The sequence below is a fragment of the Arctopsyche grandis genome, chromosome 2 (assembly GCF_051622035.1).
Source record: "Arctopsyche grandis isolate Sample6627 chromosome 2, ASM5162203v2, whole genome shotgun sequence".
Classification (NCBI taxonomy): domain Eukaryota; kingdom Metazoa; phylum Arthropoda; class Insecta; order Trichoptera; family Hydropsychidae; genus Arctopsyche; species Arctopsyche grandis.
In genome coordinates this window covers 7,175,110-7,200,599 of record NC_135356.1, presented here as the reverse complement: position 1 = coordinate 7,200,599, position 25,490 = coordinate 7,175,110, and the positions used below count along the sequence as shown (strand labels likewise).

General features: G+C 33.6%; 2 protein-coding genes across 2 annotated transcripts; one reads left to right on the top strand and one right to left on the bottom strand.

The window, feature by feature from the left end:
- Positions 1–533: 533 nt before the first annotated feature.
- LOC143922249 (helix-loop-helix protein 13-like) lies at positions 534–8,031 on the top strand. Its single transcript, XM_077445474.1, has 6 exons — positions 534–596; positions 653–671; positions 3,189–3,357; positions 6,598–6,718; positions 7,560–7,650; positions 7,757–8,031. The coding sequence occupies exons 1-6, from the start codon at positions 534–536 to the stop codon at positions 7,873–7,875; spliced, it is 582 nt and encodes a 193-aa protein (XP_077301600.1). The 3' UTR covers positions 7,876–8,031.
- A 2,694-nt stretch (positions 8,032–10,725) lies between these two features.
- Positions 10,726–23,089, bottom strand: alpha-Man-IIb (alpha-Mannosidase class II b). The gene is made up of 7 exons (XM_077445473.1): positions 22,966–23,089; positions 17,443–17,519; positions 17,221–17,355; positions 16,898–16,990; positions 16,620–16,814; positions 15,700–15,811; positions 10,726–15,624 (listed from the first exon to the last, which is right to left on the bottom strand). The coding sequence occupies exons 1-7, from the start codon at positions 23,087–23,089 to the stop codon at positions 12,737–12,739; spliced, it is 3,624 nt and encodes a 1,207-aa protein (XP_077301599.1). The 3' UTR covers positions 10,726–12,736.
- Positions 23,090–25,490: the final 2,401 nt, after the last annotated feature.

Below are 25,490 nucleotides of genomic sequence, written 5' to 3'. Positions count from 1 at the left end.
ACTCTAAAAATTCAATTTTCCGAAATGACTATGGAGGAATTTTGGATTTATGTCCAAGAGGAATATCCAGTTCTTTACACGAGGGCACTGGAAATTTTTTTGCAGTTTTCATCATATTTGTGTGAGCTCGGTTTCTCAACAATAACTAATATAAAAACTAAAAAACGAGAAAGACTTACGAATTTAGACAAATAATTGAGGGTAGCACATTTACATATATCAAATATTCGACGTAATATTTCTGAAATCTGCTAAATCTGACAAGCTCGGCTATCACATTAATTGATTTTTACATCAAATAAATTCTTATGTTTATATCTTTTATTTAATTATTGTTTTCTTTACTGTTATGAAATTTGTTTAATTTGTAATAAAAATTATGTCCGCATATATTTTTTTTGACCGTTTAATTCTGGTGCACCGCCATTTTTCTCATGATCAAATGTGCACCGTGACTTCGAAAAGATTAAGAACCACTGCTCTACATCATCAAATCCATTTCTAATAATAATTGAGGCTCCGTTGCCCAGAATATGCTTCAAGATTTACATTACAATGAAATAACCGATTGGCCTCTAACATTAAAAAAACATTTGGTAGGTTAAAATAATGATCAGTGAATATAATAAATGATCAGTTGATATGCGACCAGTTATTAAATAGAATGATAGGTATTTAAATAATATGAATAGTATAATAATTTAGCCAAAATGATCAGTATATAAACGAAATGATAAGATTTTAAAATAAATGAGCAATTATTAAATGAAACGATCAGTTTTACACATTCTGACAGATGAAGTAGAACCAATGTTGCCATATCGGATCATTGATGTATAATTCACATAGATGGGCCCTGACGTGTGATTTTGGTCGGAGATCTTGTCTTCACTAACTGAGGGGTGCGGGGGGTTTAACTAGCGGGGAAGTTGGGTTTTTTTTCCCTACGACGCAGCGGTACCTACCTACCTACTAAGAGAAACTGTGCATGCGCCATGTATTTTGCATGCGCCAAAAGGGAGACCAGTATAACACGTGAGGGCGGATCTAGTGTATTATACATCAATCTATCGGATCGTTTTCGGTAGTGTACTCTCCAGCCGCGTGCGTTTCTTTGTTTACGCCGGACCACTCGTTGATACAATCTGACATTCACTTGTGTTTTGATTTCTCGCTTTTCTACTTGACTTCGAATTCGTTTTTCAACTGGCTTTCTTTCACTTGCACTGGCTTATGAACGTGTAAGTTGTAAATGTTGGTAGCAAAGGCCCATTTCGGGCCCCCAAAATTCGGGGGCCCCAAGCGCGCGCTTGGCGTACATATGTACATATGTACATAACGGTGACCGTCACTGCATCGAAAGGTCGAAAAATCGAAAATGTTCATTTACCATGAATACATATGAAAAGCGGGTAGTATACATATATATCAGTGGCATGCGGTAAAACTCTCTCTACCCCCTTCGTATAGCCTCACTTAATTTGCGCGAGCAGGATACAACAGGAACAGGCTATTACTCCTGTATCCTGCCCGCGCACATTAAGCAAGGCTGTACGACAAAAAGAGAGATAATTTCACTGCATCCCACTGATATATATTACATATATCGGTCTCCGTGACGAGCCAGAATGTTAAATTACAGAAAACGCAAATATTGGAAGGCAAAGATCGAAAATCGAAAGATCAAAAAAAAAAAAGGGTGCGTGGTAAATGGTACATACTCACTTAATTTTCGCGAGCAGGATACAACAGGAACAAGAGGAACAGGCTTTTCCTTCCGTTTTAATGTACGCGCGCAGAATACGGGAGGAAAAGCCTGTTCCTCTTGTTCCTGTTGTACCCTGCTCGCGCAAATTAAGTGAGTATGTACCGTTTACCATGCACCCTTTTGTTTTGATCTTTCGACTTCAGATCTTTCGATTTTCGATCTTTGCCTTCCGATATTTGTGTTTTCTGTAATTTAACATTCTGGCTCGTCACGTAGACCCATATTATATATACATAGTACCGTTTACCATGCATACATTCTTTTTGATCTTTCGACTTACGATCTTTCGATTTTCGATCTTTGTTTTCCGATATTTGCTTTTTCGATCTTTCGACCTTTCGATGCCGTGATGTAGACCAGCACATACATACCAGTGACGTGCGGTGAAATTCTCTGTTTTTGTCACACAGCCTTACTTACGTGAGCGCGAGCAGGACACACGGAGAACAGGCTGTTCCTCTTGGGTGCACCTCACGGGATCGAATTAGAAATGCACGAAAAACCAAATATTGGAAGGCAAAGATCGAAAATCGAAAGATCAAAAAAAAAGGGTGCATGGTAAACGGTACATACTCATTTAATTTGCGCGAGCAGAATACAACAGGAACAAGAGGAACAGACTTTTCCTCCCGCATTCCCGAGGAAAAGCCTGTTCCTCTTGTTCCTGTTGTATCCTGCTCGCGCAAATTAAGTGAGTATGTACCGTTTACCATGGACCCTTTTTTTTTGATCTTTCGACTTAAGATCTTTCGATTTTCGATCTTTGCCTTCCGATATTTGGATTTTCGTGCATTTCTAATTCGATCCCGTGGGGTAGACCCGTTCCTCTTGTATCCTGCTCGCGCACACGTAAGTAAGGCTGTACGACAAAAATAGGGAGAACTTTACGGTACGCCACTGATACATACATATGCATATACAATTTGATTAGGCCTGGTAAAAGAATTAGCACGGTGACAGTTTCGATTTAGCATATTTTTTTATTTTACATATATACCAGGAAGGCCTTACAGGTAAATCCCAATGCGCCTTCCTGGCCAATTACAAATACAAATACAGCATTTTTATTATAAGTCGTTGAATTGCGAGACACTGAAAAAACTCGCAAATTAACGAGACATCTCTGAATTGTACATAAATTTTTATTGTACATCAATCAAATTTTTCAAATAGTGGTGACATAGTAGGTAGGAAGGATTTTTAGCCAATTTTTTTCCGGGAACCGTTTCAACAATGAAATCAGAGAAAATTGGCAAACTCTGATAGGAAACGATCAACCTGGAGTCACAAATCCAGGTCTGACCAACAGCATACTCTGAAAAATTCATTTTCATTCAGGGATAGAACCCGGCATAGAATACCCAGGGATAGAATTCGTCAAATATCTCTCTATGTACAATATAAATATTTTTCTGTTTAGAATTGGAGTCACTAAAAGGTGGAGGTGGTGGAGGAGGAGGTGGTGTCGGTGGTGGTGTTGGTGTTGGTGGTGGTGGTGGCGGGGGTGGTGCCTGTGACTTTTTTGGAGGAGGACCATACAGAGTGCAGAGGGCTGCTGCAAATATACGGGAGCGGAAACGGATGCTGAGGTCCGCCCCTAATGGGTATCTCTTCACATTTACTCATTACTAATTTTCGCGCAGGGATTCATACAACTAAAATTCATATAATAAATATCTCACTAAAAGTACAGAGCCAAAAAGTATTTATAAAATTAATTACACGCGTACAATTGGTTCATTTGTTTTAAATCAAAATTAATTATTATATTAAAAAAATAAACACTTCACTCATAATTCATCTTAAAAATTATTAAATATAATAATTTATAATTATTTTTTCCACTAAACTAATACTCGTGACGTTTTTCTTTTAATAACTTTTTTTTTTGAAATATGAACGCTGTTAACAATGAAATACATTAATTCGATTAAATTTCGCTGTATATTTTTTGTATTCGATTGTTTTCGGTTTTTATCCGGGGCGTCAATTCAGCTTTTCTCAGGGGCGGGCAAAATTTTTGACCGGAAAGGAATGACTTTCTAGGAGGTGGAGGGGGGGGAGGGGGTGTATTATATAAAAATAATGAGTGTATATGAATTTTAACTATTTCTTTTAATCATTTTTTCAGTAAAAGAAAGGAAATCCTAATCAACAATTTGTTTCTTGGGATTAACGAGTTCTACAAATATCTTTAAAAGCGATGCGGTGCAAACGATCGAAAAGCGCCAGACAGACTGAAGCTCAGATTAACGACACGTGTACCTTATGCGTGCGCACTGCTCGCACTTACACTAAGCTAAATCTACACGAAGTCCCGACATACCTACCCCTGTATACGTTCTGTGCTTCTGATACTTAAGTTCCAAATTTTTCCTTATTAAATTATTAAAAACTCGCCAGAAAGATCCAACTTAATTTTAATAATTGACATTTTAATAATTGCATCTGTGCACATCGAAAGGTTACTCGTCATCTGATGTGCAATTTTTCATTCGTGGAGTCGAAAATTGCGTTTAAAGCAGCCATCCAGTTAATCTGTGGTTCAATCTGTCTGGCGCTTTTCGATCGTTTGCACCAAACCCCTTTAAAAGCATGACAAACAACAAAACAAAATTAACATATTTTTTCGGGGAAAAATCGGCGTGTTTATACATGACGGCAGTGCCGGTTTTGGGGGGGGCTGGGTCGGGCGGTGCCCGAGGGCGCCAAATAAGTTAGGGCGCCGCTCGATGCGCCAAAAACGCTTTAAAATTAAACTTAGAGCTCCAAAGCTCTACATTTGTACTCGTTAAATTCTATTCAAACAATCTACTGGAAAAAAGCCGATCTTCAAATTAAGCTCACCACGAATACAAAATCTGATATTATTAGCAATGAACTTATCATTGCTAAAAGCCTTTCTTTCGAATAAAGGTAAAATTAATCCACTCATTGTATAAAACAGCACAATTTACAAGAATTATATCCAAACGTTTGGGTTTATATGCTTTTGTTGACACTGCCTGAAACTGTAGCAAGGTCTCAAGGCCGGGAAAAATGAGGATGGTAATCCAGTTTTTTTATAATCTTTTTCTAAGGGTGTTTAGAGAAAAATGCCCAAGGGTGCCATTGGGTAAAAGACCGGCACTGCCTGACAGTTTTCTTAAGAATTCCTATATTCTATTTTTGTTGGTTTAGTATTTCAATTCAAATTCATAATAATACATTAAACAACGTGGAAAGTCACGTTCAACTCTAGGGGGGGCAGCTGCCCACCCTAGCCCCCCCCCCCCCAAATGATGCCCCTGGTTTTTATAATGCTTTCTTAAATGAAATTGAGTAAAAGATTTGTTTACTTTCATAAAAATTTGGCCTACTGCGAATTTTTAAAAATTTCATAATCAATTAATTTCATTTTTCTTTCTTATACATTTTAAGTACAACAAATTTAAGTTTACCAAAAACATCCCTATTTTCTTACGATGGCGGCTCTTACAGACTTCGCACACGAGCGGCGGAGTCTCTTGGGTACGAACTATTTTTTTAATTCCAGAATTAATTTATTGTAATAATCCCATTTTGCACCAATTTTTCAATCACTCGGACTCAAATTTAAGTTAATAAAAATCAAATGATGGTGAATGAATTAAAAATAGTCGAAAGTGAAAAGCTCAGTCCAGATTATTGTCTTTTGAAAAGGACCATCATCTGTTATAGGTCAAAATTTTACTTTCAACTGTTCACTTTCAACTATTAAGTCATTCCCATTGATGTGCACCAATCATTACACATAGCATCATAAAATAATTTCCGCTTGGGTTACATATGTATAAGTTTGTTCAAAGACAATAGTCCAGCATTTGAAATTGTAATTTTAAAATTAATCAATTTGTTTGAATTTAATTAAAAAAAAAAACGTATTTCATTAGATTCGACTAGTTTAAGTTTTTACATACCTCCTTTACGTTTCACTTACGATTACAATTCAGGAAAAAGTTTGCCTCTTATCCGATCGTTTTCATACTTTGCCATATTGCTCATTTTGGTCATCAATATAAGTAAATGGATCCTCCGCCATTACGATAGAGATAAAATATCGTTTAAGAAGCGTTTCAAAATCGAAAATTTTTAATCTCGGTGACGTCTCGTAGTCATTAATTTTATACATAGATGGCGGTAGTCAAATAAAATTATTGGTATTTTTATTCAAAATAATAATTTTTTTGTGTATTCATTTTGCCCGGACTCACTTCTTATCAACTTTTTTATTGGAAAAGATTATATTCAAATTATATTATATAGAATATGCGTTTGAATTATAAAAAATGCTGAGACAAAAAGGTGCCGAAACGCCATTCCATGGGAAGAAAAGCTTTGCATGTATATTCACACATATGCTAACTCATATGTAAGATTTAAATAATAAATATTTTTTTTATTTTTAAATTTCTTTTTTCTTTTTCTTTTGGGAGTTTATAATTAAAAAAAAATAATGAAATTGTTTTAAGTCCTTACAATGTTACAACACATTGCACGAATGCGCCAGCATGCTCGGTTCTCGTAAGTCTTACGCTAATCGGATCGACTATAATTTTTTCAAAATAAACTTAGAAATATTAAACGAAAAGTGTTACATATGTACATATAAGTACTAAGTATAAGCGTAACAACACATGTACATATACATATGCACCACCTTACATATTTATTTATATATTTTTCTATTTCACTATTATCGTCATTTGCTTACTTGGAGTCATTCTTATTCTAGAATAATTCATCCATTTGAAACCCATTTTAATATGAGAAGTGCTTTAGAAGTGACAATCCCCATTTGTGTTTTTTAGCAGTATAAACTCGGCCTTCGACGAACTGAGGATTCACGTGCCCACGTTTCCTTACGAAAAGAGACTCAGCAAGATAGACACTCTCAGATTGGCCATCGCTTACATAGCACTCCTCAGAGAGGTAGGAAGCATTAACATATCCACGAGGAGGGTCTACCTCACGGCTCCGAAAGTGAAAAGGTCGAAAAAGCAAATATCCGAAGGCAAAGATCGAAAATCGAAAGATCTTAAGTCGAAAGATAAAAAAAGGGTGCATGGTAAACAGTACTATGTATATATAATATATATACCAGTGGCATGCGGTGAAATTATCTCTATTTTTGTCATACAGCCTTGTTTAATGTGCGCGCGCAGGATACGGGAGGAAAACTTTGTTCCTCTTGTTCCTGTTGTATCCTGCTCGCGCAAATTAAGTGAGGATATACGACGGGGGGAGAGAGTTTTACCACACGCCACTGATATACATATATACTAACCGTTTTTCATATGTATGCATGATAAACGAATATTTTCGACTTTTTCACGGTCACCCCCAAGACGGATATATAAAGTGAAACGCCCGAAAACGCAAATATCGGAAGGCAAAGATCGAACATCGAAAGATAAAAAAAGGGTCTCTCCCCCCGTCGTACATATTCACTTAATTTGCGCGAGCAGGATACAACAGGAACAAGAGGAACAGGCTTTTCCTCCCGTATTCTGCGCGCACACATTAAACAAGGCTGTATGACAAAAATAGAGAGAATTTCACCGCATGCCACTCATATATATATATTATATATACATAGTACCATTTACCATGCGGCCTTTTTTTTTGATCTTTCAACTTAAGATCTTTCGATTTTCGATCTTCGCCTTCCGATATTTGCATTTTCGGGCGTTTCACTTTCGGTCCCGTGAGGGAGACCGATAAAATATTTAAATGTATGAATGAATATCCAATTATTATATATATATTTTAGGTGCTCGACACAGACTACGATCCATTGACATATGTTGAAAAGTGTCTACGAGGAGAAATCAAACCTGAACGAGCACATTGGAATACCAGCGGTGAGAAATTTTGAAAATTTAGGCCCTGTTGCATGAAGTGAAACTTTCTAATGCGAAATATTTGCCTCTATAATATATGCATATGTATAATTTTAATCTTTTGCAGATTTGACTGCCAGACTATCTTGGATCAACTGGGAAAATTTGGGTGTGAATCCGAACCGTCGAAGTGTGCTAACTACCCTAGCATTGTCTGCTGACTCCATGCATATTGGACATCATTGATGGCTGAAATTCACCATCGAACGAATGTTACCAAATATATTAAAAAGCTTGTAATAAATAATCGTATTGTGATCTCTGTCATAATGCTTTGTTAATGTGTTTATTTTTGTTTTGTTTATTGTTAATGTATAGTTTTATGAATATAAAATTGCTTCGATAACGTGTACTTATTAAAAATTTTATTATTATTGATACTGGATCGATAAAAAATTAACATCTCCCATTCCTAAAAATCCATTTAAAATTTTTGTCCTATTTCAAAAAATTAATACAGAATTTCCACGTGAAAATATGCATGTACAATGAACATTCATTGTTTCTAATGATATATTTTAAATTTTACATATTACTTCGTGGAAAATTTGAAAAATAACCTACAAATTAGATATATGTAAAATATTCTATATCATTTTTGCCCAATTCATGTCACAATGTGCTCTAAAATCTTCTGTTGGTTATGGCTAGAGACCCGTATTTTGGGCATCTATTTTTGTCAATTTTAGCATTTTTATTTTGCATTTCAGCGTTTAAGGGCATTAAAAATGTTCAATTTAGCATCTTTTTTTATGAAGAGTTTAATTTTAAATAATAAAAAATTTCGATGAATTTTAATAAAATGTATATACATACATATATACAATTTAAAGACAAAACAACCATTAAAAAATAATAGAAAAATTCAAAAATGTTTTGAAATTAAAATTACAATGAAATTTATTTCATGAATAAAAAATACAAAGACAAAAAATATGAATATAAAAATATAATACCAATTAAATTTGATTAAAACTTTACATGAAGCATATTTCTACAGATTCTTTTTTGAGATTCGTGCGACGATCGGTAACAATTATACTGTATTTACTAAAATACCTTTCAGCATCCACACTATTGACGGGACACCAAATAGATTTTAGAGCGGCACAACCAAACTCTTCATATTCAATTTTTGTTGCCATCAATAATAGCAATATATCCGGCGTGGATTCCCTTTTTATATTTTCTATTAATTGTCTAAAAAGTGCTGATATCCTTCCAAACATTGAGCCTCTGTTAATACATTAAACAATGGCAGGTTTCTAACTGTTTCTTTAACATTAATATTATATTTTGTACCTGCCACAGATGGATTGAATAGTTTACTCAATGTTCGGAGGAATAGATTTGTCTCATTTAGTCTTGAGTGCGAGTCTAGTTTTAAGACGCTTTTTTGAGCAGCCTTTTGGATACACACCTCCAACTGTCTTCTTTTATTTACAGTAGTAGACAAAAGCAGTTGCTTGGTTTCGACAGGAAAAACACCGTCTATGGTAAACTGCAAGCTCTGTTTTATCCCCTCAATTTCTTCACATAATAAATGGGCAAAGGAATAAGAAGACCCTTCTAAATTGTCTATTAATTTTATAAATTTTATGCAAATTTCACTTTTGTTTGTTATTTTAGCATCTATTCGCATATTTTACGAATTTAGCATCTATTCAGAATTCTAGCATCAATTAAGCATTAATAGCAAAGTGCCCAAAATACGTGTCTTTAGTTATGGAAAACGTTTTTTAGTATATCTAGGGTTGCCAGATTTCTTTCTTTATTTTAGTTTCTATTTAATTTTTAATTTATATTACTTGGTGAAAATGTAACTTCCGATTTTTCCATTCCAATTTGGAGATTGTAATTCTCTTTTTAATATATTTTTTAATGCAACAAATTGATTGAACAAATATGTTTAATTTATTATAAATATTTTTCGTATTTGAATATTCAACCGTTTAATTCAATATATAGCCATTCTGGTATTTTTTCTATGCTCATCCAGGAAATAACAGAATATTTTTTTAATGGTATTTAAAAGTCCATTATTTCATTAAAACTTTGCTACTTCTTTATTAAAATCCATCAATTTTTCCCCTTGAAATTGCTTAAAAAGTAAGCACAGTAGAAAAATTAGAAAACTGGGACTTCTGGGCGTCCCGGGAAGGTTCGTTCGGGACACTGGGACACGAGGCTTAAAACCGGTGACAATCCCGATTAATCGGGACGCCTAATAATCTCATAAAAAGCATGAGAAAAACAAGTAATTGAAAGTACCGTAATACATAATTCAGTGTGGAATAATTGAAATATTGGGATATTTTATAGAGGAAAAAATAAGACATACATATTTTTTAATTTATTTAGTAACAATGAAATTAACTAACAAAAAATATAATAATATTTGACAATATATATGTATATGTATATAGTTACAAAACTGAAAAAAAATCACAACAGTTAAAAATTTCAAATACGCACATAAATAATTAAATATTAAAAAGAAACTTAATGGCGTCACATAATATCAATTTCACAAAAAATCAAAAGATAATTCCATTCGATAGAATTTATAGAGGTAAATTATCACAAAATTCAATATAACATTTACATATTTAGACAATAAAACTATATTTAGCTAAACCAATCAAGTGTGTATGAGTACAAGATGTATAATATAATATAGTATATTTATAAATTAACTGAATAGAAACATCAATTGCGAGTATGTATTTACAAGTTACAGTGGCGTAATTATTATTGTAAGATTTCATGGTTTACTTTTTAGGTTAGGAATCACAAAATTTTATTCATAATAAACTTTATATATTGTCATTATAAAATCGCTAAACAAAAATTTTCAATATAATTGACTGATTTTATAAGCTTAAATATAATTATAATAATTTGTTTTCAGTATTTCTTTCCATATTTAAAATCAATCGGGAGCTTTGATGCGCCACTGACATAATCTGAATTCAAATAAAACAAAAAAAAATCATTGGTAACGCTTCAACACTGCTAATATAGTAAATGAACAATCTGATAAAACAATACATACATACACAGTGAGGGCTTTTATGTGATCTAATAATTTGCATTGTCCAATACATTCATCTTGTGAATAAAAATATTTAACGATTTAAAATGTGTGTGTGAAGAGAGTGAAAAACAATACACAAAATCAATAAAATAATATTCGAAGTATAAAAGGTCATGGCTTAATGATCACAGAGGTGTAATGCCGTCGTTTTAACACCTTTTACAATGTTTTGGATTTGTTTAGAAGTGTTTACTATACATACATCTGGATTGGTTACACGTATTACTAACTAAACAACATTACACCTATCTCAATTAAAATTATATATATATATATATGTACTTATATAAAAATATACTTACAAAATACGTAAAATTTCTTTAAATAATAAAATTAATCTGCAACGTTCCCTCGATTACTTCTCTTCCTTGATTAAGTCTTAATAGATAAACAATAACTTCGAGTCCTTATTAAATACTCTTGTATTTTTATTAAAATGTTATTGTGAAAGTTCGAATGCTGGTAAATCATACGGTTAACAATAATTAAATCCTAGCATTCCTGGCGATACTTTGGCAAAATACTTAATATCATCCAGCAAATGGTATTCATGGTGATTTCCAAATACTTCCCTATATCCAACTTCCCAACAACGGTCAACTTGAATCACAACCTAAAAGGCACATAAATATACTCCAAGAATATACTGAAGGCGTATCTTCATAATACCAGTGAAACCACAAACTATAGAGAAAAATAAATATTGTGCTGTTTTTACTTTTTACAAGCGTTTCATGAACAAAGTATATATAAAAGTACTGAATTACTTAAGACCACGTTAAGGGCGAAATCACACGGGGAAGAACGGCACATAGTGTGTTTGGCTCCCTGCTGTAGGGCTTCTCCTATATCAAATATGGGATACACCGTTATCGATCGCTGTCAAGCAAGGATAAATACAAGGATAAAATTTTACCTAAAACACTACAGGGGGTCATTGTGGGACACAATTTTTTGACATGTTTAAAAGTATCTCCATAAAACCATGTGCCGCGTTTCTTCCTGTGCGATTTCACCCTTGAGTGTTGTTCAGGTGATTGCTTATCTACGTAGTGAAATGTAAACTGAAAAAAAATGGGGTTTTTGGGACTGAGAAGTGAAAGCCATTATTTCGAAGCTATACACAATCAAAACAGATAAAGGTGGTAGTGGATAGTCATTTTAACCATTCTGTTTCTACTTTGTTTCTTAACAATAAAATAATTTCACCTTCAAATCATCCATTGGCCGCGGTTATCTACTGATAATATAGTACCCGTAAATCAATACATATACGTCAGTGCATTACATTAGGATAGGTTGGGTATCTACCATATTTTTAGGATTCGTAATTCTAAAGTTTTACTAGGATTCGTAATTCTCCAAGCTGAGGCGGTTTTATTAATGTGATGTATATAGATAGACTTATTTTCTACTTACCCGGCATAAGTATGTAGAAAACAATTGCTCTAGTATATACATATACTAATGAAACAAACCCCACTTTGAAAGCTACATATGTGCCAGGTTTTATAAATATTGTACAGTACATACCGAAAATAAATATGGATTTTTATATTTAATCTTAACCTAAAAATCAGCAACGCATCTTTAAATTTACCAAGCATAATAATTGAGTGTCATATAATATTTTCTAATTAAGATCTTGTTATGATATCCAACATTTGAACTTTTACATTAACATAATGCAGTGGTGGAGAATTTTCACTGGACAACACTGTTTCATAAATATGTACGTATAAAAACAAGTAAACTGATAATAATGAATGATAGAACTTAAAATGGTCCCCTTAACTCATTAGCCGACACTAAATTTGACCTTCAGTCTATTTTTATTTACATTATATATTTGTTATAAACTGAAAAATCACAACATCATACTGAAATAATAAGAAAAAAACTCTGAATTTTCAAAAATAATCAGCCAAAACTTTCTTTTTATCATTCACATCAATATTGGTTTGTCAGTTTAGAATCGAAGAATGTAATATTAATGGTGTGCAGTTCCATCGGCAATAGTTCGAGATCGTGCAATGAATTCAAATGTTGTAACGGATGTAACCCTGTCAGTGACGTGACCATCAACGATTGCTCCCTGATCCCCGAGAAGGGGAACATCTTCGGCATCTTGCTCTTGGTTTCCACTTCGCCCGTACACCTATAGCCCATCCTGTGCAAGATGAGGAGGGCGTCCTTGGCCGGAAACTGTTGAAACTGCGGATCGGTGAGCGTGCGCAAATTAACCAAGTGCACGTCCTCTGGAAATTCAGCATTCAGCAAATTGACCGATTTAGTGTCCAATGTGAACTTTTCCATATTGTCTATTGTGAATATGTTCACTGGATAGTTCAACGCTTGGCTGAGTTGGATGGCGTTATGACTCGGCAGTTGGTACAAGTCGCGTGGCTCCGTCAATATGAACCGACGGAAACCTTCGCTCTTCTCATTCTTGATGGACTTGCGAATACGACGTCTACTCTGCCTAACAAATTGCACTTGGTCGAACGAAGCCGTGTTGCGTTTGCTTCTGGAAACTTCAGGCATAGTTGACTCGGAGAGCAGCCAAGAACGGAATCTTGTCCTGCGGTTATCGACGAGACCCTCACCCATGCCGCGCGAGTCGTCGTACAAAGTCCGCCTATCCAACATTACTTCCAGACGACCTGGCTCGAACGACGACGCACCCTGAGCGTGACCGGTGATGTACGTGAACCTCCAGTCCCGATCTTGCAAGAAAGCCATCGTCGTGATTGGATAATAGTTACCCTCGATCGATATCTTCTCGACCTTCACACGCTTTTGATACTGAAAACCGTTTTGATCGGTGTAAAATTCAGGCGGTTCACCGTTTTGTATGTCGGTGTTAATGCGCACAAACAGTTCCGTCTCTCGATTCTTCGGAGGACTTTCAAAATCGACCTCATTCTCCATATAAATTGCATCGGCCATTGAATTATTCTCATTATTGTATATCCTCAGCGTGTGCATCAGGAACGGACCGTATACGACAGTCACTTGGGTTGCTATAGGACCGGACGTTATTATTATAATATTACTCCGTTGACTCTCCATACCATCGGGACCCCTGGCATATTGTTCCAAAACATCTTTCTCTGGAGTATTAATATCAGGCATGAAAAGATAAGCTCCCGAATGCAACTGAGCGCTTTGATATGCTGAAAATTCAATAGCACAGTGTCGTATCTGACGTGATTTCTTCTTCGTAATTGATTTCAAAAACCCTGTAACTCCATCAATCAACAATTTAATCCTATGATTCTCCAACTGAATATCTCCCGGTAGTGTATTTTTAATAATGAACGCCCCTGACTTCCGAATTGGACTTTCAGCAGAGCTGGGTTGTTGCACTTGTCCTGGATTTAAGCCGTCTCTCACAGGCGTCGTTGTGTTCTGTTGAAAATCGTACACACAGTGATCACAATAAATAGTAGCCCGCTTAACAGTATCGTTCTGATCTTCGGCTATGTTATATGTAACAACACTCAGTGGCGGCAAATCGACAATGAACATAATTTCAAACTCTTTAGTTGATATTTCTAATTTGTTGAAAGAGTTTCTAAACCAGACAGGATTTATCTGGAAGTTCACCGGTTGCTTCGAACTGTTCAATATTTTAACATTGGTGGTGTTGGTACGGATAGTGATCACTTCGGAGCGTTTTTGAGCCAGCGAATTGAATAATATAATTTCTTTATCCTTATCGACTAAAACAGCTAACTTACGAGGCAGTTTATCGTAACTCTCCCTCTCCACATCGCTCAAAATGAAATTTCTCAACTGTTCATTCTCGATATTATTTATAGTGTTATTTTTGTAGACGATCTCCAAGCATGATTCTTGGAGTTTAACCATGTCTTGTAAACTCTCGAACAGTTTCAATCCATAATCTCGCATGACACTAGATTTCGATGTACCAGTAATGGCATCATGATGTTGAAACAAACCCAAGTTCCTTCGAGCCTTTATAAGATTTTCGTAATTCTTTTCTAACAGTCTTAAAATATTCTTATAGCCATGTTGTCTAGCAGTATTTAAAGCCAACGTAAATAAAATCTCTGCATTTCTCAAATTATGCTCTAATTCTCGATCCATTATTTTCAAATAAGGTCTCGTCGTGAAATATCCAGACCAATAAGCCGGCCGACCTTCGGTAAATATATCAGAATAGACGAAAAAGTCTCCTTTCAACGTTGGAAACCTATCATACCTCTCTTTGATAGCTTTGAAGTAATCCTTGGGTGTGCCGAAAACGACTTCCGCGTTATAAATATGTTTATTCTCATTAATGAAATTAGAAAGCTTCTTGTAATTAACGTACTGCTGATCAAATTCAATATCGTGATTATAACGAAAGTCGTCACCAAGAGCGATCAAAGCTACATTGTGCGGTAAAAGTGAGCCAGTCCTGGCATACTGCTCTAGAAGTAACTCGGCCTTAGCTTTTAAATTCTTATCCGTGATGAATTCCGCCTTCACCGAATACTCGGTGTATTCACCTTTGATCTTTCTGAAATCGAAATTGAGGCAGATGTACGGATGAGGTCCGCACGAGTGCTTTATCGAGTATATGTCGAAGGGTTGATTGTGAGTCAATATCGAGGCCGGGTTGGACGAAGCCCAGGAAGGCATCCACACGAAGTCGCCCCATTGATGCTGAGCGAACCACTGCTTCCAAGCATAATGCAGACGTTGAATTATGGCACCCTCGATTCCGGAACGAGAAAGAAGGTAAGGCACTGTCGCACCATGGCCAAACGGATCGATCGACCAACCGCTCCTCGGGGACTCGCCAATATTATTCTTCATCCACTGATGACCTGTAAAGACATTGATCAAATTTAAAATAGTCTGAGATAAGCGAATTGCAGCGAATGAATCAAATTCAAACTAACCTTCAATAAATTGATCAATTAAAGCGTAAATATGCGTAGTGGCTTCATCGGGCATTACCCATCCTCCGGTAGTTATCTCCAGCTGCCCAGATTTTATCAACTTTTTCAATGCCTAATCAAACAAGCAAAGATTCAATTAATCACCAAATCAATATGGGACTAATATACATTAGTACATTTTCGTATTCCAGAATTGAAATTATCTACATATGTACATACTACCGGAGCATTTAGTGTTATTTTATTATTTAGCAATCGTTAATAATGATGATGTATAAAAAGAGTTGCCACCCCTATGGTTTTAACCCGGAATCTCCAGGTTTTAGCTAGTCGTAGCTAAAGTGCTCCAGGTTTGAGTGTTATTTCTTCGGGTGTGTAGTAAATCCCCAACAAAATTATACAAATAAATAAAATTGTATATTAGTAATTCATCACTTGTATGCAAAGCGTATTAAAAACTATAGAGGTAGAATTTTGTGTAGAAAAATTTGTTACTGAAGTGAAGAAGGTATATGTATATAAAGGCATAAAGATTACTTGGTAAAATTTTATAATTTTGAAAACAGTCCATTCAAAATATGTTTTAGTAATTAATCTTAAAATACCAAGATTGTTTAGATTCTGCAAAATGTGGAATAGATGCCGATAAATTGTATGGTTCCACAAAAAACTAATTTTGACTGGTATATATTCATTTTAAGCAAATTGAATAGATGGCATTCAACTCTCAGTAATATATTCAACCAAGTTGAACCTTAAAACAAAAAAGTTGAAATAGGCGCATATAAGCCTCAAAATCCCGTGCAAAGTTCAGAAATTCTACAGAAGACAGCCGCGCTATGGACTTTTCGCCCAAAGCTTCCATAGAAGATGGCCGCGGGCAAACGGTTAATTGCAAATCTGAATCTTACAAACTTTACCTTCTGTTTCGTCGGATGGGCTGAATCCCACCATGCCGTCAAAAACGAAATTTCGCTCCAAATGAAAGTCATGTCTGGATATTGTTGAAGCTTGGCAACTATTTGATTCAAGATTTGCTTCGTCTCTAGCTGGAAGTAGTGCTCGAAGGTGTGCAGCCACCCGGGGTCGTTGTGCGAATGCGGTACAATGATCACCTGAAAACAGCAAAACTGAAAGATTGCAAACGGAAGCGGCAACACAACGCCCTTATAATATGTATGTCTCATACACTATTTACCTTCAACGGGGGTCTATTGGGGTCTTTTCGCAACTGTTCATACCGATCCTCAAACGACTTATTCCAATATTCTTTACTACGCATCCATTGCGGCTGAAACACGTTTGGGTTGTGAGGAAAAAATACACATTACAAATTGTACATACATACATGAAAAACAGTAGATGAATTAATTACAAGTTGGCTCTGTCGCAATTGCAACCGCATAAATGTACACAATTCGCAAGCATCAATAATCGACATGTTAACTTATATATTACATATATATGTACTAAGATAAGCCGCGTTTCGCATTTAAACAATAATTATCATATTATACTCACTTGAAATTCAAAATTTGGAAATTCTTTTAGTGTATCGATGTCGGTGGTCTGCGTGTGTAATATTTGACAACTCTTATCCGTGTCAGTTTCGCGAGTGTAATTGTACAGTAAGTTGTTGTAGAATGAAAATTTGGTCTGGAAAAATTATTGTAACGGGCCTTTAGTAAGTTGGTAATTTAAATGTGGAATATTTAACATTATAATAGTTAAAAAAAAAATAACCTGTTCTAAATTAGAGGAATGCTCCTCACCAAGGGGCGCGTTCTCTTTCAACCCATCGTTTTTTATGAGCCGCAACTCTGAAATTAATGCGAAATTTTAATTAATACGTGTATTATTAATTTAATTAATTAATTTAATCAATACATTGAAAAATAATTCCATACTCTATTACAAACCAAAAAAAAAATCTTGGATATATTTTTAATATACGAAAAATCTATGAGAACTATTAGAAAAATACGGTTCGGTGATTATTGGTCACAAAGCGCTCGCCCAAAAGTCACTAAAATCTCTATAACGGAACATCTGGCAGCCGAAAAGTTCGTCATACTAACGATAACTATCATACTAACGAGAACTCGAGTGCCAAATATTCCATATTCGCGATTTTCGTGGCAAAAATTATCTTTTGGGCGATCGTAATGTGTCTAATAATCCAATTACCAAAATCGTCTGCCAGATGTTCCGTTAACATCTGGCAGCCGAAAAGTCCATCATACTAACGATAACTATCATACTAACGAGAACTTCGTGGCAAAAATTATCTTTTGGGCGATCGTAATGTGACTAATAACACTGAGCAACAAAAAAAATTGCCAGAGCGGAGACTAACCAATCTTTACTAACTTTGACCCACTGAATTCGAATATGATAATGATTTCCACCTCACAGAGTACAGCGGTCGGACTACATGCCATCTTGCTTGCACCCAACACATTTCGCGTTACAACCGTATACACAACGAAATCATTTAAATTGCAATTACCGCTTGAGTTAGTACGTTTAGATAAAAAAGAAAAATATTAAGATAGAAAACCAATCCTTATAAACGTGGTGGAATAAAAAATTTGCAAAATAAATGAAAAATAGCACGGAAAAAAAATCCGTAAAAAATATATATATTTTTGACTTTTAAAATTCGCTAGACAATTAATTATAAGTATTTTAAAGCAATGAAATATTACAATCAATAGGAAAAACATCTGACTATTGATTCCAATACTCACTTTGAGCACAGCAATACTAGATTTTGAGTTAAAGACCGCAAAAGCCAAAAAATTGTAAAAATCGCGCATTTTTTTAAACGCTTATATCTCGTAAACGATCACCAACCAACAAAAATCATTATCATATTCGAATTCAGTGGGTCAAAGTTAGTAAAGATTGGTTAGTCTTCGCTCTGGTAACTCAAAAACGTGATTTTTTGTTGCTCAGTGTAATCTAATTACCAAAAATACCTATATGTTAAATGCTATTTCATTAAATTGTAAGTATATTTTGCAAGTTACATAGATTCGTTAAAAAATAATGGAAAAAACTTTGTTGCATATCGATATTGATTTTTCCTACGAGTGGAGGCTTTTATGTCTGCCGGTTGGCTTAGTTTCCATAATTATATTAAACCAGAACATTTAATCCTGTGGGATCTGAAGCAGCCTTCACAAATGAGATTACTTTATTAATAATTAATTATATGTAAGTACATGTTATGAAGATGTTTGGAACGTATCATTCTATCAAAAAATAATGTTAACAAAGTGATTCAGTAATTTTATGGATACGTCAAAATGACATCAATTCATTGATTTCTTGGTTATAAGCAGTACTTTTTTGTGGTGTAACGCAATAGAGTAGCGTTACAACATATTTTTATACGTTTTTTTTTAATTAAGTATGTATGTTTAATTTTTTATGCGCTCCGTGGCATAGGAAAAGCTTTTTTCATTTAAATTATATTTGAATATAATTTTCTGTAATAAAAAGCTAGACAAGAAGTGAGTTCCAGCCAGGGCTGTGGAGTTCAAAAGTCGTAAAATTCAACAAATTAAATTAATAGTATTACGAAATGTGTCAACAGTATCCAATTTTATTGAAGGAAATCCACTAATAAACTAAAATTAAATAAGTTCTTTATAAAAATCAGGAATTTAAATAACATTATAAATAAAATCGTTGAATTGCACGCATTTTGATGTGTTGAGGCCTTTTAAAACCGGTCGCTTCCTCCATCTCATTCTTTTTTTTATTAAATTGATTTGTTTATATATGAAATTCGTATACATACACTATGATTGTATTCTATATCTTGAAAATTGCAATTATTTTTACTACTAATAATTTAATACATTGGGCAAGAAAAGTCGATCTTACTAAAATCGTTCAATTTGGAATCGGAGTCGAATCATAAGACAAAGCGTTATTTTTTACGTTCCAGTTCGGTAAATGAAATATATATCGGTTCAGTTCCAGTTTTCAGTTCGAATCGATATCTCGTAAAAATCACTCAACGTCATTTACTCGCTTTGCAATTTCATCGTGGATTCTTTTAATGGCCGTAGTGTTTCAATGATGACATTAATTTCGATCCATTTATATTCTGGGAAATAGTACTCCATATTGTTTTCAGCTGTTTTTAAACAAAATTCTTTTTACATGACAAATTAGACTTGTTTGATATCGATATTATATTTTTCTAAAAGTTTCAAAAACATATTTTTAATATACATTCCTGTATGTTTGTCCATTAATTCCATCATTCCCAAAGTATATATATATTCATTTTACCGAACCGGTTAAATATCGGTTCGGTTTCCGTTCCAGCAAAATAACGGTTTTGTCGGTTTTCCGTTTCGGGTCCCTGGTTAATTATGAATTGACTACACAGCCCTGGTTCTTACACCTTTTTTTTTTAGAAAAAATAGCACTGTTTATAAGTGATGTCATTCAATCTCCCGATTATATTATATCACCTCGTTTGGTTTATTGATTCAAGTGGATACTTATCCTCCTCTCAAAGTCATAAACATTGTAGATTATGCATAGCAGTTGATTTGATTCTTTTGAATACTTACTTAATAAATTATTCTTACATTTTTGTATTTTCTTTACATTGAATCGAACGCCTTAACAATTGAATCTTCGAAAATTGCTATACTTAATTATTTTATCGTAAGTTTTTCTAAATTATTTTTCATGTTTAATGTTTGATTTCACAAAGCCTAGTATTTCGAGTGAAATACCCAAAATGATACGACGAAAACATTAAAATATCATATATACATACATATATATAATATCGCTATTCTGTCTCTCTGTGTGTGTATCTGAGATAACGATCGCCGTACTATGATAGTCGTTTCGACTCAACATATGTACATATGTACGTCACAGCTAAACCTCTGCCAATAAAATGTACGAGTATAATTACGAAAGAAAAAAGCTTCTATATATACCGTTTGCTACCAATGTTTCCTATAGGCTAAAAGACGGCGTTTCCTCTAGGCTAATAGAAGTCTTTTGAGCATTTTTCGCCATCTATTGAAAATTTATTTAATTAACTAATTTTTCAATTGGTGTTTTAGTGATAGGTAGGTAGTTTTTACCATTTTTTTTTTCATACTAAACGATTAAATGTAAATAATTAAATATATTTAAAACGTGCAGATCAAACACAGGACTGACACATTTCTTTTAATTTTTTTTATTTAATAACTTAATATGCCAACACCCATGCGATGATATTTCATCGGGTACAACACTAGTTTTATATAAAAAGAGTTTTGAACGAAAAATACTGATCGAAAATAGACAAGAGTTTAATCAATAGTATTTTCTCGAACGAAGTGTGAATTATGTAAATCTTTCTCCCTTAAATCAATACAATGATAAAAAATAAAAAACAAGCAAAATGTTATTTCGTATAAAATTACATAAAAGATGTTTGTCGAGGATTCTCCGAAAATGTAGTCAAAAACAATTTTTTTATATAATTTTATGAACGTGAAATTCTTTTAACGCGAAAAAACATTTCTCTCCCTTTGATTTCAATGCTATAAAACCATATAAATAAAAATAACGTGATAAACATCAAACACAGTCCTTTCACGTAATGAAAAAAACGACCTTTAGATTGTTATTCGACATGAAAACAAAAACATGTATGTAATAGCGTCACGGGTTTGTATAACATGCATACTCTGCATAAAAAATATCATAATTATTATGACGTGCAAAACGCCTTTTGTTCTCGCAACAATTCAACAATTTGAAAATAAACGCACGTTGAAAATAATTCCTATCCGATATCGAATCAAAGTACACGTTGCAATTCGAGTATTTGACAAATGTTGCTCGTGAAAAAGAAACTGCTTAGTATCAATCGTCGCATTAGAACTTTATACAACATTTCAAACACTATTCACAAAAGATAAATCGAAACGACGGGAGGTCAAGGATGATGATACGACAGTGAATGATAATTAATTTAATTTGAACCACGGCTATCATCATCTAACCGTGCGCAAACAAGTGATACGGCCACGACATTTTGTATATAATCAAATTGACACGCTAAAAAGTGTATATGTACATATTATATAAGATGACCGCGGGTATTCAGCATGCATTTATAAAAATCTTCATAAATTGTATAGTTAAAATTTCGAAAAAAAAATTATTTCATACTACGGAAAAATAACTGCATACTATAATTATAATATACTAGTGGTTTTACCCGGCTTCGCTCGGTATTCGTAATATAAACCGATTAAACATGGCTAATGTAACAGTAAACAATTTATTAAATTTATATGAAGTTTATTTTATTTAAATTTATTTGTTTTTTTTTTATTAAATTTAACGTCACGGATTCTACGAACCAACGATAGTTACATACAAACAAAGTCTCTTTCGAAATTATATATTAAATATTTCCAGAGAATTGTTATAATAATAGAAGCGCCTTTACGAATAAATAAATTGTTTCAATATTACGCAATACGTCTCCATAACTACGCTAAAACGTACGGAATATAATCATGGTCACCACATATTAAAGTTTTATTTTGATATAGATTTATTTACAATTTGAGTATATGGTCGTGTTGGGCGTTGGTGGCCAATCCGTTTCTTTTCTCAGTTGGCGGATTATTTTTATCCACTTTTTTGTATTTGTCTGTCTCTTAAATGAACGTGTAATGTATGTATAGTTTCAACAAAAATATGTATAATATAAAATGAACGATGTTTATATTAATTAAACTTAAATAATTGGTTATCAATATAATTGAGTATTAGGCGCCAACAAGAGAAATGTTTTTACATTTATTTAAAAATAATTTTTACATTTCTCTGGTGCCACCCCTGAAATGTTATGTAGAATGCGGGCGATCGCCATGACACTTTTAAAAACTGTCAAACTACGATGTTAATTGAATAATATGTTACTTGAATGATCAATTTACTTATAAAAATGTATCCCATGTTGTTTATTGTGTGTTTTTGAACGCATTGTGCAATTTTTAACGATGCACTTGCCCGTTGCCCTTGCCCAGGGAAGTTTTTATCGGACATACGTCGATCAAATACGACTGATGGTAAAATTATTTAGGAATGTCTGTGGACAATCGTCACTTGACAACAATATAATGCCTAAAGCCACTTCTATTAATTATAATATTTCTCTGGATATTTCTATATATATGTATATATGTAATATACTATTATAATTATATATTTCCTTACCTTCAACAGAACCTGAGAACGGTCTAGCTGGCCGAACTGATAAATTCGAATAGTAATATCCTAGCAGAAGCATGGCAGCCAAGATGCCACCAGCTGCCCATTTTGGCCTGAATATATTCAACATATTTCTATCGGCCAAATTTGACACGTTGATTCAATCTCATCTTCACACTTACTAACTAATGGAACGTGTATTATCTTAACTTGTACTATATTCTAGATATATATATATATATATACATATATGAAAATATATATTTTTTTTTTTTGTAAAAAATTTCGAATCAACGCTAATACTGAAAATGTCGTATTATGTAATGGTGGATGATTGCAGCATCGGATCGTCTACGGATCCTCAAATTTCGCCACGTGTAGGAGTTTTTACTGAAGAGTACTTTTCTCCGACTATAATACACATTTTGCGCCAACGCTCTCTCCCTGTAATCAAAATAAATAATATATTAACAAAATAAGTAGATAATATGTGCACATATAGAATACCATATGTAAGGAAGTCGCGATTATGCGACTGGATAAAAAGGAATGATGTGTCGTATAACATTGAAACAGTGGAGAAGAAACAAATCGTATATTAAATGAAAGTGCAGGATAGCAGTATACATACATACATCCTCTTTAGGATGGGACGGTTCATTATTCAATAGTAGGATTGCTTTAAAAATTGTTATGTCGAAAGAACAAATTGAAAAATATTGTATGTCTCGGAAAATTGTAGCAATGTTTGGATTACAGAAAGGCGATGTTGTTTTAAGCCCTCCGATAAATATTTAATTACACAATTTACACCCGGGAAATGAAATTTAAGCTCGGGAAGCTACCTTCTAATAATCCTTCATCATATATAGATGAGAGGGTGAAAATTCATTTTGAATTTCAGTAATTATTCAGTACATATTTGTATGTTAATAAAGACTACTTTATATAATACAGAAGTAGTCAGTAAATTAAAAAACTAATTTAAAAGTGAATATTCACTAGTTAAATAAAATCCAATTATATAGGTTTATCATTCCAAATTGACCCTTTTTCATTTCAAATTGACTCTTTTTCATTTCAAATTGGCCTTTTTTCATTTCAAATTGACATTAAAAAGGGGTCAATTTGGAATGAAGACGGTTTAATTTGAAATGAATAAAAGGGTGAATTTGTAATGAAAAACCTGTATACATATATGTATCTATGTAAAGTTCGAAGATTATCTCGAGTAAATTGATCAATATCTGATAATATACGTTTTTTATTATTGTATCTATTTATACTTGGGAAAGGCGGCATAGCCAATGCACCCAATTTAATATTTTTCCCAAGATGTCGTTTTCAGGTTGCCCCTGAGCGGCATCATAATTATAAATTTTGAAATCATATTCAAATAATGATGACAGTGGGTAGGATGGTTTTTGCCAATTTGATTACGAACCGTTTCAATAATGAAATTACATAAATTAGCAAACTTTGATAGGAAACGAGTCACAAATATCCAAATTTGACTAGCAGCACTACAGATCATACTCTCAATGAATGCTTTTCAATCGAGGTCAACCCACGGGATCGACCCTGGCAAATTCTCGGTGGTTTAACATCAAGCTATGCTACTAAACAAAATGAAGCTATTTTGAGGTTTTCTAGTGTAAAAATAACTTTGAGGCATAATGTTTATCCTATATAGTTCGTTTTTATTTTGCTTGTAAATATTTACTTTTCAATTTAAGTTATAAAATGTCGGATTATTTCCGTTCTATAGAAAAAATTTTCAATTATTATATTTATATACAAAATATTACAAAACTTGCAAAATTGAACTGCACTGTTTGGATTCAAATTCATATTATATTATATTGTATAAACTAGTCTATGATCAAACACAATCTTGGCAGATATTCATCAAACGTATTTTTCGCCTAAAGAGAACAATTAAAGACGAATAAATCATATATACATAGACAGTTTAGCAACAAAGTATATAAATTGACACCATTGTTGGCGGATCAGACTTCAACAGATTTGCCTTTGTGAAGCTTTTCAATGTCGTTGGATTAAATACGGTGAAACTTTCACGGTTAAAAATTGGCACGAAATCATCCCATATAATGATAATTTCAAAACGAGCCGAGACCCGAGTGCAGTGTAATTCAATGAACATCAATTAGCGTGTAATGACAAACACGATTGCCGCACTCGACCCTATTATCAAAATAATGACATTAAAATAGACATAGTTCGTTTTGCATTATAACCATTCACATATACAATGTATAATAACAATATCCGTTTTAGTCAACAGATAATACGTATTTGGGTGAATCGCACAAATTCATATGCGATACAATGGATGTGGTAATAAATGACCATTTGCGGCTGTAATTCAACGAGTACTATGTATTTAACTTGATAAACTTAACATTCAATTTTCTATGTAGTTGATATTTGAATTTAAACGTACACAAACGATCCAGTGACACTCAAAGGAACAATGTTAATGAAGATATCTGTGGTTTTGCCATATC